The 14,365-nt window shown below is 43.4% G+C and overlaps 2 protein-coding genes across 2 annotated transcripts in view; both read left to right on the top strand.

The window, feature by feature from the left end:
* The window catches only part of ITGAV (integrin subunit alpha V), a 46,436-nt gene extending 38,714 nt beyond the window's left edge, over positions 1–7,722 (top strand). Inside the window, exons 26-30 of the mRNA XM_084209799.1 lie at positions 144–257; positions 400–513; positions 608–715; positions 1,748–1,870; positions 2,268–7,722. Coding sequence (XP_084065925.1) covers positions 144–257; positions 400–513; positions 608–715; positions 1,748–1,870; positions 2,268–2,363 — 555 coding nt within the window. The 3' untranslated portion in view covers positions 2,364–7,722. The remainder of the gene's footprint in view (positions 1–143; positions 258–399; positions 514–607; positions 716–1,747; positions 1,871–2,267) is intronic.
* A 3,593-nt stretch (positions 7,723–11,315) lies between these two features.
* Positions 11,316–14,365, top strand: part of FAM171B (family with sequence similarity 171 member B) — a gene marked incomplete at both ends in the record, with an annotated part of 29,233 nt that continues 26,183 nt past the window's right edge. The window contains one exon of the mRNA XM_084208887.1: positions 11,316–11,496. Coding sequence (XP_084065013.1) covers positions 11,316–11,496 — 181 coding nt within the window. The remainder of the gene's footprint in view (positions 11,497–14,365) is intronic.

Below are 14,365 nucleotides of genomic sequence, written 5' to 3'. Positions count from 1 at the left end.
ACGATTGGCAGTGATTTATTTTCAGCCAGGGTCTGAAGTATGGCTAGGACAGAAAGAAACTTGCATTTAGGTATTTTCCTGCCCTTCAGCTTGAAGCCTGCAATCTACTGAGGCGTTGTTTGTGTTCCCCTGGTGTGTGCTAGGTTTCTGCTTCCAAGGATGATGAGAGGAATGAGACCCTGGGCAGGGAGGAGCACCGTGGGCACCGCGTCAGCCGGAGGGACGCGGCTGCCGTGGAGGGGGACGTGCACACCCTGGTGAGCTCTCAGCACTGGGGTTTTTTAAATGTGTTTTAATAGTTTTTGGTGCTTTGCTAATAGATATATGGGTAAAGTGGTGTCATTAAGGATTTTTCAAATATTTTCATACTTGAAATGTTCTTCCTATGTTTATGCACAGGGCTGTGGAACTGCTGACTGTTTAAAGATTGTCTGTCAAGTCGGCCACCTGGAGAGGGGAAAGAGTGCAATATTGTATTTGAAATCACGCCTTTGGACCCAAACTTTCATGAATGTGAGTGACTGGGAATATTCTGGCGCTGTTTCTGAAACATTAAAAGTGATTTTTTGTACCCACATGCAGTACTAATTTTGTTTTTCTTACACAGAAAGAAAATCAGAATCATTCCTACTCTCTCAAATCATCTGCTTCCTTCAGTGTTATAGAGTTCCCTTATAAGAACCTTTCCTTTGAAGATATTCACAATTCTACAGTTGTAAGTCATTTGCATCCATATACAATCATTTCAAAATTAGTGCAAAGACAGTTATTGCTGAGTAACATTGTTATGACATGGTATAATTTTAATTTTATCAGCTATTTGTTTCATGTATTTATTTCAGTTGTGCACATACAGTTGAGGGTAAAACAGACCGGAGCTGACAAAATTTGTGGCTTGAAAGACTTAATTGAAAATGAAAAAAAATGATGGTGAACAGTTCTCATGTTCCTGTTAATGCCATTGTAGTTAGAGGAATATTTTACTTGAAATTTGTTGTCAACTGTAGTAGGACTTGCAGTTGAATAATGAGCTTTCATTCTATTATATGAGGCACTAAATATGAACTTTATATGTTAGGGTGGAACAAAAAGACCTTCTGTGCCTCAGGGGGGTTCAAAGGGAAAGGAGACAGGGTGCAAACAGAAAGGAAGATATAGGCCTTTTGTTTGGGCTGGCAAATTGAAAGTTTTTGGTAAGCATTATAGGATAAAGAGATCTTAAGGAAAATGTAGAAAATTTTTATGGTTAACTTATTTTTGAATATGGTTTCTAATGCCTGTTATTAGCTGGGGTTTTTTTCTCTCACACCTTGTGGACTTGATTTTTTGTTTCAAAGTACACTGCCTTTAAAAAAAAAAAAAAAAAAAACCAAAAAAGAAAAATCCCTTTATTATTTGTCTGTGATTCCAAAATATTTCCAGCTTCCTACAGTTTTCCTGAAAATCATCAAGAATTACAGAAGATAGGTTGCCATGTTACCACTGATTGCCAAAAAGCAAACCCAGGCAAAACAATCCCCAACCCCCTACTATAATTTAACTTTAAAATCCTATTAAATTTGGGTCAGTGAAGTCTTTATGTCACCAAGAATCTATGGCTTTTCATTCATTCTGGAGAGAAAAAGTATTTTATACTGGATTAAGATTATAATCATGATGGGATAAAGGTATACAAGATTCAAAAAGCCTGGATGAACTCAGCATGTCACTGTGGTGCAAAGTGTGATTTATTGTGTTTTTCTATCAGGTTGCTACAAATATTACATGGGGCATTCAGCCACAGCCCATGCCTGTGCCAGTGTGGGTTATCATTTTGGCTGTCCTAGCAGGGTTACTGCTCCTGGCTGTTCTAGTGTTTGTCATGTACAGGGTAAGTTCTGGCTCTGGGAGGTTTTTCTATCATTTGCTTTTCTCTACTAGTGATGTATTATTTCATATTAGTTCACGATAGTTAGTTCATATAGTTCATATTTGCAGAAATGCCTTGCTCTCCATATCATCTGAATCAGTTCAGTTTTTGGAATAACTAAAAGCTTTTCAGCTTTGTCAGGAAGAAGCTGAATAAAAGAGCATGTCTGTGATGGTGCTGACCTCAGTTTAATTTTTTCATATATTAAAAATATTTACTGCGTTTGGAGGTCAAAAATGAGGGAAGAGAGTGAAAAGACAGCTCAATCAGTTAAGATCTGGCCATGAAGGAAAGGGAAAGGATGTGTGCATGCCCTGCAAGTCACAGTGCAATTTCTTCACTGTTCTCTGAACCACAGATGGGCTTTTTCAAACGTGTGAGGCCACCTCAGGAAGAACAAGAAAGAGAGCAGCTGCAACCGCACGAGAACGGCGAGGGAACGTCAGAAGCTTAAGCAGAGTTTTATCTGTAAGACATTCTGAAGTGCACACTTGCCTACATCTCGGTGACAAATATTGGCTTCCCCCTTGGTGAGCAAACACTCACCACTGCAGAGCTGCTGGTCTCAGAAGGCATCAGCACTGTGTGCAAATCAAGGGCAAAACTCTTTAATCTGCCTCCTGCATTAATGCTGCTCCTGCCTGCCACTAACACATCTGCACTGAGCCCCTGGGACAAACTCCAGTGACAGCAGTGCTGGGATTCTGCTTGCTGGGACACACATCCTCTTTTCTGGTTCATGCACTGGCTCTCCATGAGTTGCTGCACAGATTCTGCATCTGCCCTTGGAGCCAGCAGGTGCTGGCTGGATTCCCAGGTTGGTTTTGGTTGGTTTTGGTTGGAGTACACTACATTTCATTGCCTAGCTCTTGAAAGTCAGTTGCACAAAAAAAAAAAAAACAAACAAGATGAATGTAGCTTGTTTTACAGTACTGAAGAATGTTCTTTACCCATTTGCTCTGATGATGGTTTTTTTTCCTCCTGGGAAACGTTCAGTGGAATTGTTCACAGCTGATACCTGTTCTGCACACCAGTCATCTGTCTTGTGGTTTCCCTCTAGACCTTACAAATACTGGAAATGCTGTTCTCCAGGTCCTGGGTCTCTTACTGCAGGGATTGAGCCTGCAAGCACCAAGTGAGGGATAGAAATCTGGGGCTGATGTACTTTCTGTGGGACTTGGGGAAAAGATTCAGGGCAAGATCCCAAGACTCTGCTGTGCATTTCCACAGTGCAGGATCCAGGTGTTCCACAGAGTTCTTGGCTCCATGGATGCATTCATGCCCTGCCAGGGACAAGGTGCTGGGCTGTGGCTGCCAACAGACATGTCTGAGAAAACCCTTGATGTCCACAAGTCACACCAGTGCAGGATGTGAGGTGAAGGCTGTAAATTGTATTTTGGTTTCTAGCAGAGCCCTGGAGGGACCCTGTGTGACACAGGTTACCTGGTGCACTGTAGGGAAGCTGTAAATCCTCACTTTCCCTGCTTGGCCATGCCCAGTGCAGGATGGAGTGACACAGGGGCAGTTCAGACCAGCCACATCCATGGGTCTGTATTACACCTGCACTTTAGCCACACTCACACCTCCCTCACCTCCTGCCCTCAGAGAACAGTGAGTCAAAGGAAGCAGGGGAGAGCTGGCAGTGCACAAGGGTTCAAAAAGTAAAGGTTGGATTGGCTTGTTTCATTTCACTCACTCATTGTTTCATTGGCTTGCTTCATTGTTTTCATTCATGGTTTCAGTCCCTGCATGTTTCCTTGCACAAGACACTTCATTGCACAAGACATTTCATGATGTTCAATGCATTTCATTACCAGAAAAGACACTAACTATTCATTGCTGGTTTTTTAACATACCAAAAGGTCAGGGGTTTAAAGCCATGGCTTTGCATCACTCTCAGCTTATTTCCCTCGCCACTGGTGTAGTAAAAGGAAGCCTCTCACACTGATTGACCCAAGAACATTGTCTGTGCACTTCAGTAGACAAGAAACTGCAGAGCAGGAGGTTGTTCACCTTGCAGCCACAGGCTGCCCAGATCCTACAGTGGATGTACCTGAACCATTACTAAGGCACCTTCTATGAGATGTGCTTATTCTCTTTTCCAAAAAGAGAATAAATTACGCTAAAAACTCCCTGTGTGCAGCCAGGTACACAAAGGAGGGCTTCTACTGTTCCTACACCAGTGAGATTTCTATCTAGACAAGCTCTTGAAAGGGCAAAAACTCTGGCTTGGCTTTGTACCTTGGGGTTTTTGTTCACAGCTGCATCTCCCCCATAAATACAGCAGTGCCCACTAAACCCAGAATTTTCTGAAACGAGCAGTTTGTTTCAACTCTGATTTCTACATCCTTCCAGAGGTTTGAAATCCAGCAATGGCTTTTGTTGTTGAGTCCATTTTTACTTGCTGATCCATGATGGCATCTGAGTCCTTAAGGGAGAGAGCACTGAGTCTGGGGGGGCCAGTATGTTCACCAGATATAGGCTTGCATATTTATCCATTTACAGGGGGTGGGTTTAGACAGTTTGCTTAGATAAAATTAGTTTACATGAAGGGATATAGAGCATGATTCTGCTTTCTCTGAGCTTTCAAGGTCTTCAGTGTCTTATTTTTGTCTTTATTTTTAGCATTGTTACTAGTAATGTAGTAGAGAATCAGGAGTCAGGCTTTGATCCTGGCCTCAAAATGTGACTTTGGTAGAGCAGCATTTTTAGTTTCTTACATGGGCTTGTGGTTCTCATGCTTTGTCAGCTGATTATCTGTGTGCAAGGAGCTTGGTTTTACTCAGTCTTAATCTCAGTAGGGTAAGAGGTTTAAGAGACTGCCAGACAGATTATAGCTCTAATTCCTACATGTGTGCTTTCATTACACGTACACTCCACGGTGACTTGAAATTTATTAGACTACTTGCATGTGTAGGCTTTATGAGGAGGTGAAAAAGAGTATTTAAAAAAAAAAAAAAAATCATGGTCAAGATCCCTCCTGCCCACATGGATGGGATATACCATAGCATTGCTAATGTCAGTGCTAATTGCATCCTAATTTTACTGGAAACTCTTTTTGCTGATTTTTCAGGATAAGAAGGTACATTTTATTGGTACAACTACTGTAGCTATAGAAAGTATCTTCCATTTTTGAAGTTACATAAAGTAAGACTTATTTAAGTGATTTTTATTTCTTGCCTTCTGCTGAAGGATGAAAACAAATAGTTGCTTCTTTCATGTCCATTAATTTCCAGTTAGGTTCAAAAGACCACAGTAGCATATGTAAATGGAGTATAGAGGTTACTTAGTGAGCATAGATGTAGCACCTCAAATTCACTTTAAAGGAGCATTTGTGTTTCAGGGAGATTCCAAACTGGAAATTTTCCTGAATGGGGGTGCAGGAAACTTTTGATAATGTGTTCTAGATTCAGCAATAAGATTCCAGATTATGTAGGAATTTGTGTCAATATAAATTTTGTACTGACTTACAGACATTGATGTATTCTTACAGCAAGTACTGTAGAATGATGTTAAAGCTTTTAAAGAAACCTTAGAAAAGGTATTTTAGAATGAAATGAATGCCTTTGAGTCAAAATTGGTATGCACATGGTGCATACTGGAAGCATTTAGAAAACAAAAGTACAGCAACAGAGAATTAGCCTTCTCTTGAGAGCTATGCTTCAGGAGCAGATTTTTTATGAATATAAAATCAACAGCTATGTAATTATTTAGACAATAAAAACATTTCAGAAGAGCTATATCTTTTATAATGAAATATGAAATTATATAAGTACTCCGGTTTCAATTAATGCAGCATCTCATAATCAATATTGAAAAGCGATTTACGTTACAGAATGCATATTATCTATTACTATATTTGACAACATTTAGAAAATGTAAAGCAAGGAACCTAATTTATAGGTTTACATTTCTTTCAAGAAGCTATGAATTTGTGGAAATAGGTTTTGTCTAAGCATGACTGCAAAGTCAAATATGGGCTATATTTATCAATGTAATTTGAAACCTTTGAGCAAGTTTGCTGACATTGTTTGCCAAGTTATCAGGGGTTTTTCTGTTTTAAACCTTGATCTACACATTGATCTCCAAATCACATAGTGCTTGTGGAAACTTTAGGAAGTTTACTGTGCGTGCTCTTTCTTTATAAAACATTTATTCCAAGCAAAGGTGTTAAATATTTAGCTGTTTCTAAACTTGAGTCCACACTTAAACAGTCTTAAAGGGTATTTTGAAAATATTTCAGCTATAATCAGCATGCTCTGGGTGATTTGAAGGAATCATACTGCACTTAGGTGTTCTGTAGCATTTGGGTTTGTTGTTGGTTACCCTGACAGAGCCCTGCAGCATTTTTTCCCCCACCCTCCCAAGCAGTCTCAGAGCAGCACTACCCTGATGAAAAGCAGTTTTTATCCTTGCCCCAGCCCAGCGCCACCCTTTGCGTGTGATTCTTTGCGTCCAATGCTGCTGGCTGCTCATGAGTTGGGGAAAAAAAAAAGGATTTTATTACAGAAAACTAAAAAGGGTGATGGCAGGGCCCAGAGGAGATGATTTTGGTTTGTTGATGCCCCGGCTGGGATGATGATGGGTGTTGCTGTGACCCCTGCGGGACCTGAGCTCCTCGGTACTGAGACTTCAGCCTCCAGCCCCAGGTGCAAGATGCCATGGGCTGACCTGGCTCACTCCATCCTCTGCCCACTGGTGCTGGCCTCAGCAGAGCTGTGCTGTTTCCTTTGGTGTGAGCACATCCCACATGGTCTGACCTGGCTCACTGCCCATCCTCTGCCCACTGGTGCTGGCCTCAGCAGGGCTGTGCTGTTTCCTTTGGTGTGAGCACATGGCAGAGCCAGGTGCCCACTGGGAGTGATGGATCAACGATTCTGGTGGAAGTCTTTGATCACCCACATTGGGTGAAGCTGGGTGTACATTCTAAAGTGTGGTGTGCACTCCTGACTCCTGAGTTCTTCAGAACTGGCACCACCTTCTTTAAGGCCGCTGTGGGAAGTTTGAGTGGAGGCCATAGAATGACGGGGTTGGGTCTGTAGCACTGCTGCTGTTTCATGTGATTGTGGTTTTTAGGTCTGTTTTTTCCCAGTGTGTAGAATTTTACCATAACACAGGAAATGTAACCTTTCATGCAATGCCTTTCTCCAGATATGCTGCATTAAAGATGAATAACTTGACCCTTGGCTTTTACAAAGTAATGGAAGATTTCATGTAGCGTTTGCATCTTAAAAAATCCTTGTACAGGTTTTGCTTTTCTAGTCCATGAAGGAAACCTGTATTTGCTATGATACAAATATGCTGAAAATGTAACATTTTATTTCTTCATAATGAATTTTTTTTTTGCCTTTCTTTTGTGTTTGCTTGTGCATTAAATCAGTAGAGCATTATTTGCACAAGCAGAAAATTAACATACTAACGAGAGTTTTATGTTTCTTTGTCATGCAGTAAATACTTGCAGCATAAATGGGAATATTTTCAGTTACTATGAACTCGTTTCAAAGGTCTTCGGTACATTTAAGGAGAGCAATATACATTTGAAGTCACCTTATTTTTTATTAAATTATAAATTGTGCAAAGGAGTGGGTATTGTGGCACAGTAATTTTGTACTGATATGAAATGTATAGCTATTAAAGCTATGGTTTGCTTTTTAACTCATTCTTTTCATCCTAATGCAAATTTGAATGTTTTTATTAGGTTGTATTTTTCTATGTATATATACAATTTCAAAATACTATGATTGGGTAAACCAAAAAATGTAATTATTGATTTGATTCTGATATTTAGAATTTTGGAATAAAATACCTCTTAATCAACAGAAATTCTGTTGTAGGTTTGTTTTTGGTTTTTTTTTTCTTAGGTGTATTTTTTTAAATGCATTTAATTCACCAGAAATATTTCACAGTATATGTTTGTACTCCACAGTTATGTGCAAAATTCAAAAAACCTTACATTTACACAATGTTTGAACCTCAAGTGGCACCTTGAGTCAAAAAATCTTGTAATCACAAGTAAGAAAAATTATCTAGTCACAGACTGTATTCTATCACCATAAAACTGATTTCCAGCAGAAATTTCTGCATACCAGAAATAAATATTTTATACTTCATAGGTGCCAAATTGCTGTAGAAAATGGTGACAACTTGCCTTCAGGTTAGGAAAATTCTCAGAGAGCTGGAGTTTCTTTCCTTGTTGTATTATTAGTCTCATTTTATCTCAGTGTCACATTTTTTCTGATTACCAGTCATACTCACCTGTGTGACTGGGGAGACAGCAATATTCTGTGTCACAATAAAGTGACATGAGTGTGTGTTATTGATAAAACAAACAGAAGTAAATGTCATTGTGAACACTTCAGAAAACTCCAAACTACTGAGTCCCCTGGCTTGCTAGAAGAGAATTTAACCTAAAGAGAAGAGTAATAAAGGAGACAGAAAAGATGAAAATCTGAAATTTGAGGAAAGTCTGGTGCTGAATTATTACCCTTCATGACAAACACACAGGACATGCTAAGACTAGGTTTGCAGGACACAAAAGCACAAAACAGACCTTGGAAATGTGAGAAGAATATGGACAGTAAAATACCCCATTGTAATTTACATTATTTATAATTTTCCATGCAGACCTGGCCTGCTTTTGAGGGTTTTGCAGAGGCCACACAGAGTGACATTTCTGTGTCATTTGTGCACACATTTTCAGCCCTGGCACCACAGCAGATGCCAAGTTCAATTGTTGATGTCAATGGCTGTAATTTGTTTGCAGTTTGAAGAGTATGTAGCAACATTTAAAGACTGCAGGAGTTACTGGTGGACACAGTTCCTCAAGAGAATACTCAGATAGTTGAAATAAATTCCTACAAACCTTCATTTCTTCAAAGAAAATTAGTTTAAGAAGAAAATCCTGATTGTGATTTTATTTTTTCTTGAAATGAATGTTACTGTGTACCCTAATTTTTCTTTGTAATTTTTCTAAATGTAGTACAGACGATTAATTTCCATGTTATTCTCTGTTTGGATCCATTTTCAATAAAGCTTTTATCACCCATTTAACAGATTTTTTTTCCCCCCAGAACTCTATAAATGAATAATTGTGCATATTCATATCAGCAACATTAATTTAAAATGCTCCAGCTGCCAAGCTGGTTCAACTATTCCTCTGCAAATAATTTATATCTTGTTAAAAGCCCACGTCTGCAAACATTTGGAAATGAATTTGTGATCTGCCACACCCTCAGTCACCAGACAAATTCCTGCACAAAGGAAGCTCAGAGCAGCAGCAAGTTTTCTGCAGGTCTCTTTCTTCCACCTGGGACCACACACAGTTGCAGAGAATCCAAAATTAATTCAGCTCTAAGAGTGGCTGTGCAGGAGCAGCCACTTTTCCTTCCCAGTGCCCACATAAAAGGCTGAAATAGGAAGCTGGGTGAGAGGATGTTAATGAAGCAAATAGGCACTGAGCATGTCTGCTAAACTAAAAAAAGAATTTTTTTTTTCTTTATGAGCTCCTGGAGGAGTTTCACATCAAATAAATGATTGTTTTATTTGTCTGGTTTTTGTGGTTCTTTGCTTTCTTTCAAGAAAGGTCCTGTCAAATGAAATCAGGTTTACATGGCAAAGGTTTTTTTTTGGTGCTGATTAAGGAAAAGAGATTGACAGATTGACCATAAAGAATAGTACTAAGAAGTACCTGCTGAGGAGGAAATGTTCACTTCCCACTACCCTGCAAGCAGTGACTGTTCCAAAATGCTGCCAATGGACTATCAGCAACTTCAGCAACTGCAATAAAAGCAAATTTTCTATGTCAATCCCAAATCTATTTCAAGTCATTGTTAATGGCAGTGAAATAATTACATTGTACTCTATAGAATGACTGGAGGCATAAGGAAAAATAGATTTTTTTCATATTTTATAAGAGATATGTTGAAAATATGCTCAGTAACCTGCCAGATCTTCCTTTCAGTATGGGCAAATTTATACCCTGCTGTAGTTTGTGACTCTATTCCTCTGTTTCTCTTTCAATGAAGAAATTTCCTGTGATCTGAAAACGACAGGATTTGCCCTAGTATGTTACAGCATCTAAAATAAACCTTTTATTTGACTGATCTTTGTTTGTTAAAAAGCAATTCAAGTAATCTCATACTTTCTAAAGTTCCTATTCACCATTCCAACATCCACTGAAGATTTAGCGTTAGCCTGTTCTGTGAGTGCTGACAGAGAATGGGATGTTGGCCTCCCTGAAATCCTGGCATGGGCTCGCTCATCCCCACCAGCGTGAGACCCCTGCGGGCTGATCCCAGCGTGTGGCTGCCTGCCCTGGGGCACTCTGATTTCTCTGGATGTGCTGCCTTTCCTTGGGGTTTGGGGTTTTTTCCCCAGCCCAGCTTGCCCAGCCCCTCTTCATCAGGAATGTGTTCCAGTCGCTGTGACAGCCTTGAAAATGACATTACACCTCTTAAAGCCCCGATCCTACACACAGCCGTCTCTCTGCCTCGTGTGCATGTTTATTCCCATCAGCAGCTCCTGATATCCAACACTGCACTGATCAGCAGCATAGAGAATAAACATTTTTAGTCTCCTGAGTGCATTTTTTTAGAATTAAGGACGCACATAAGTAAAACTGGAATGTGTGCACACGTGTTTGTGAGGCCAGGGAAAGGCAGCAGAGCTGGTGGAAGGCTCCGGAGCACAAGTGAAATGAGGAGTAGCGGAGGGAGCCGGGCGTGTTTATCCTGGAGAAAAGGCGGCCCAGGGGAGACCTCGCCGCTCCCACAGCTCCCTGAAAGCTGGAGCAGCAGATGGGATCTGCTCCCAGGCAATCAGCGACAAGATGAGAGCACGCAGTCCTAAGCTGTGCCAGGGGAGGTTCAGGCTGGACATTAGGCAGAGTTTTTCACAGAAAGGGTGATCAGACATGGGAACGGGCTGCCCGGAGAGGCGGCGGAGTCACCATCCCTGCGGGTGTCGTAGGGAAGCCTGGAGGTGGCACTCAGTGCTTGACACGCTGCTCTCGGCTCACAGGTCGGACTCGGTGACCTCGGAGACCTTTCCCAGCCCGGTGGACTCCGTGGTTCTGTGACTCTGTGGGTCACCGACACTGCCGGCAACAAGTGCGGGGGGCGATGCGAGCGGGGCCGCCTCCGAGCGGCGACATCCCGGGCACCTGGGGGAGGCGGCGACATCCCGGGCACCTGGGGGAGGTGGCGACATCCCGGGCACCTGGGGGAGGGGGCGACATCCCGGGCACCTGGGGGAGGCGGCCCCGCTCCGCCCCGCCCCGGCCCCGCCCCGGCACGTCCGTGGGCGGGCGGGCAGCGCCGCCGCAGAGCCGCCGCCGGGGCCGCGGGTGCGGAGCGCTGCGCCGGCCGCCCTCCCGCAATATGCCTCCGCTGCCCCCGGGCTGCTCGCCATGCCGGCCACCTGCGGGCGCCTCTCCGCGCTGCTCCCGGGGCTGGCGGCCGCGCTGCTGCCCGTGCTGCTGATGCTGATGATGGGGCGGCCGCCACCCGCCGCCTCCGCCGCCGCCGCCGCCACCCGCCCGCAGCAGCAGCGAGCGGCGCTGCCCGGGGGCGCCCCCGCCGCGGCATCAGGTACCGACCCCATCCCTCCATCAGGTACCGACCCCATCCCTCCATCAGGTACCGACCCCGTCTCTGCATCCGGTACCGGCCCCATCCCTGCATCAGTTACCGACCCCTTCCCTGCGTCTGGTACCGACCCTTCCTCTGCATCCGGTACCGGCCCCATCCCTGCATCAGTTACCGACCTCATCCGTGCATCCGGTACCGACCCCATCCCTGCATCCACCTTCCTCCCCTGCGGGATGGCCTCTCCCCCCTCCCCGCGGGCTCCGCTCGCCCGGCGAACCCCCAGATGCGCGGCTGCGGCGGGGCTGGAGCGCGCTCCGTGCCGGGAGCGGGCACTGACCGCACCGCGGGCCTCCCGAGCCTGGCCTTGGCCAGCGGGGCTCCAGGGAGATAGATAGCCGAGCGTCCGTGGAATAGAATGTCTATTACATATATATATGTATGTCTCATGGACGGCTATTTATTTCCGTGTATATTTCCGCGTCGCTTTAAAAATAAACCAGCTGATACGTGTGCGAGCATCTTGAGCCTGTCAAATGAGTGACGGGGCTGCTGAGCTCGTTAGTTTCTGCAGCCCCTCTGCGGATGCTTACCCAAGAGCATGAAAATAAGGTGCAGGTTTCAGCTTCAGGCCTTAGTTTTGCGATCAAATATTTTGGGGTACCCCTTTGCAGAGCCAGAGAGAATGATGAGGTGTCTGTTCTGTCATCTGGTTTAAAAAATATGCGTATAGTCTGAAGTTTAGTGGCTCAAATGAAGATAGACCCAGTATTTTCCTTGCCATACTGCCTTTCAGCAAAGAATTTCAAGATGGTTTCAAGCATGAATTAAGACCTTTTAACACCAAGGCTCCATTTCAGCATATCACTGGAGCATATGTTTCATTTTTAGCATATAGGCATGCATGCTTCTCTTTCCAGTTGACTTCAGGAAGGTATAAAATCTGCTTATTTTTAGGCAGATGGTTAATATTTTCCTGAATTGAAGCCAATTTGCCAAGCTGCTGAAGTATATTTGTTAATTAGGAAATACAAGCAAAGATATTAAATTGCAGCATTTGCTTGCAACTTCTTTAAGATGTAGGACAAGTAACTAGATTTGATAGAAAATGAACAGTCTTAAATGTTTCTTTTTACTCTCTTAAAATGCCTTGATTTGCTCTTCAGGTCTTTTTTGTGTGGGTTTGGGTTTGTTTTTATTATTATTTTCCAAGAAGGGCATTTGATGAACATCTTGGGCCTTGCTTTTTTTCCATTTCCACTGATGATTTTTCATTAGTTTGCTTCTTATCCTACTTTTAGTAGAATATACCATTAATCAGCAGCAAACACCACTTAAAAGGCATTGGCAGCATTTCTGGCTTGGGCAGTGAACATTTTGCTCATTAAAAATTGAGTGCCAAAAAAAAAAAAAAAAAAAGGAAGGGCAGTTTTTCTAATTCAATGATCCTCTTTGGTTTCAGGTATTGATTTCTTTTCAAGAAGCTCTGTTACCTTATCTCCTTCAGCCCTGGCCAAGGTCTTTGTTGGTATCTAACATTTTGATGCCTGTTCTCTTGGTTTGCTGTTGTTGTTGTTGCAGGGCCATGTGCCCAGCTCTTGCTGCTTTCTTTTATTTATTTGGCATCACAGTTTCTTAGCTGTGAGAGTCCAGAAAGTGTTTTCTAGTCCACAGCTCTCATGTTCACTCTCAATTTATGAATGTTAAAAATTATCATTTGAGTTGTCAGCATTTGTTTATGTTAGGCTTAAATATAGTTAAAGGTTTATTTCACTTGTTGGCTGGATTTCTAAATGATCTTGATTAATTATTTTTCTTTTATAAAAGCTGAAAGAAGCCCATGGTAGACTTTGAAAAAGATAAACTAATTACTGCTCTGAAACTTTCATTGCTCTCAAGAAGCTACGAAGCCCCTTTGGGGTTTTTTTTGTGTGGCATTTCAGCTAAGCATGTAAGCAATTTTTGCTTTATTGACATTTTGGGCATTTTTAGAAGGAGAACGGGACTCAGACATATTTATAATGGATTCTAATGTCTTTTTGTGTTAAATAATCATGGGATGGTTCACAGCTGCCAGGTAGGAGGGATAAATGGCTGCTGCCTTTCCAGCAGAGCCATCCCTCAGGGCAAGGGGCCGCTCCTGCAGCTGCAGGGGCTGGAGGCAGGCTCTGCCTTCTGCCAGCCAGGAGGAACCTGCCTGAATTTGGGGTTTGGGAAGGGTGATGGGGACCAAGGAGCCTGCCTGAATTTGGGGTTGTGCAGGGTGATGGGGACCAAGGAGCCTGCCTGAATTTGGGGTTGTGCAGGGTGATGGGGACTGAGAAGGATCCTGCCTGAATTTGGGGTTGTGCAGGGTGATGGGGACTGAGGAGCCTTCCTGAATTTGGGTCTGTGCAGGGTGATGGGGACCAAGGAGCCTGCCTGAATTTGGGTTTGTGGAGGGTGATAGGGACCAAGGAGCCTGCCTGAATTTGGGGTTGTGCAGGGTGATGTGACCCCAGAGTGAGGAGGAGCCTGCCTGAATTTGGGGTTTCTGCAGGTGATGGGGACTGAGAAGGATCCTGCCTGAATTTGGGTCTGTGCAGGGTGATGGGGATTGAGAAGGAGCCTGCTGTGACCCCAGAGTGAAGAGGATCCTGCCTGAATTTGGGTCTGTGCAGGTGCTGTGAACCCAGAGTGAGGAGGATCCTGCCTGAATTTGGGGTTGTGCAGGGTGATGGGGACCAAGGAGCCTGCCTGAATTTGGGGTTTGTGCAGGGTGATGGGGACTGAGAAGGATCCTGCCTGAATTTGGGGTTTGTGCAGGGTGATGGGGACCGAGGAGCCTGCCTGAATTTGGGGTTGTGCAGGGTGATGAGGACCCCAGAGTGAG

Source organism: Fringilla coelebs, assembly GCF_963513975.1.
Source record: "Fringilla coelebs genome assembly, chromosome: 7".
Taxonomy (NCBI): Eukaryota; Metazoa; Chordata; class Aves; order Passeriformes; family Fringillidae; genus Fringilla; species Fringilla coelebs.
Note: the sequence above shows the minus strand (reverse complement) of the source record. Positions and strands in the feature narration are given on the sequence as shown.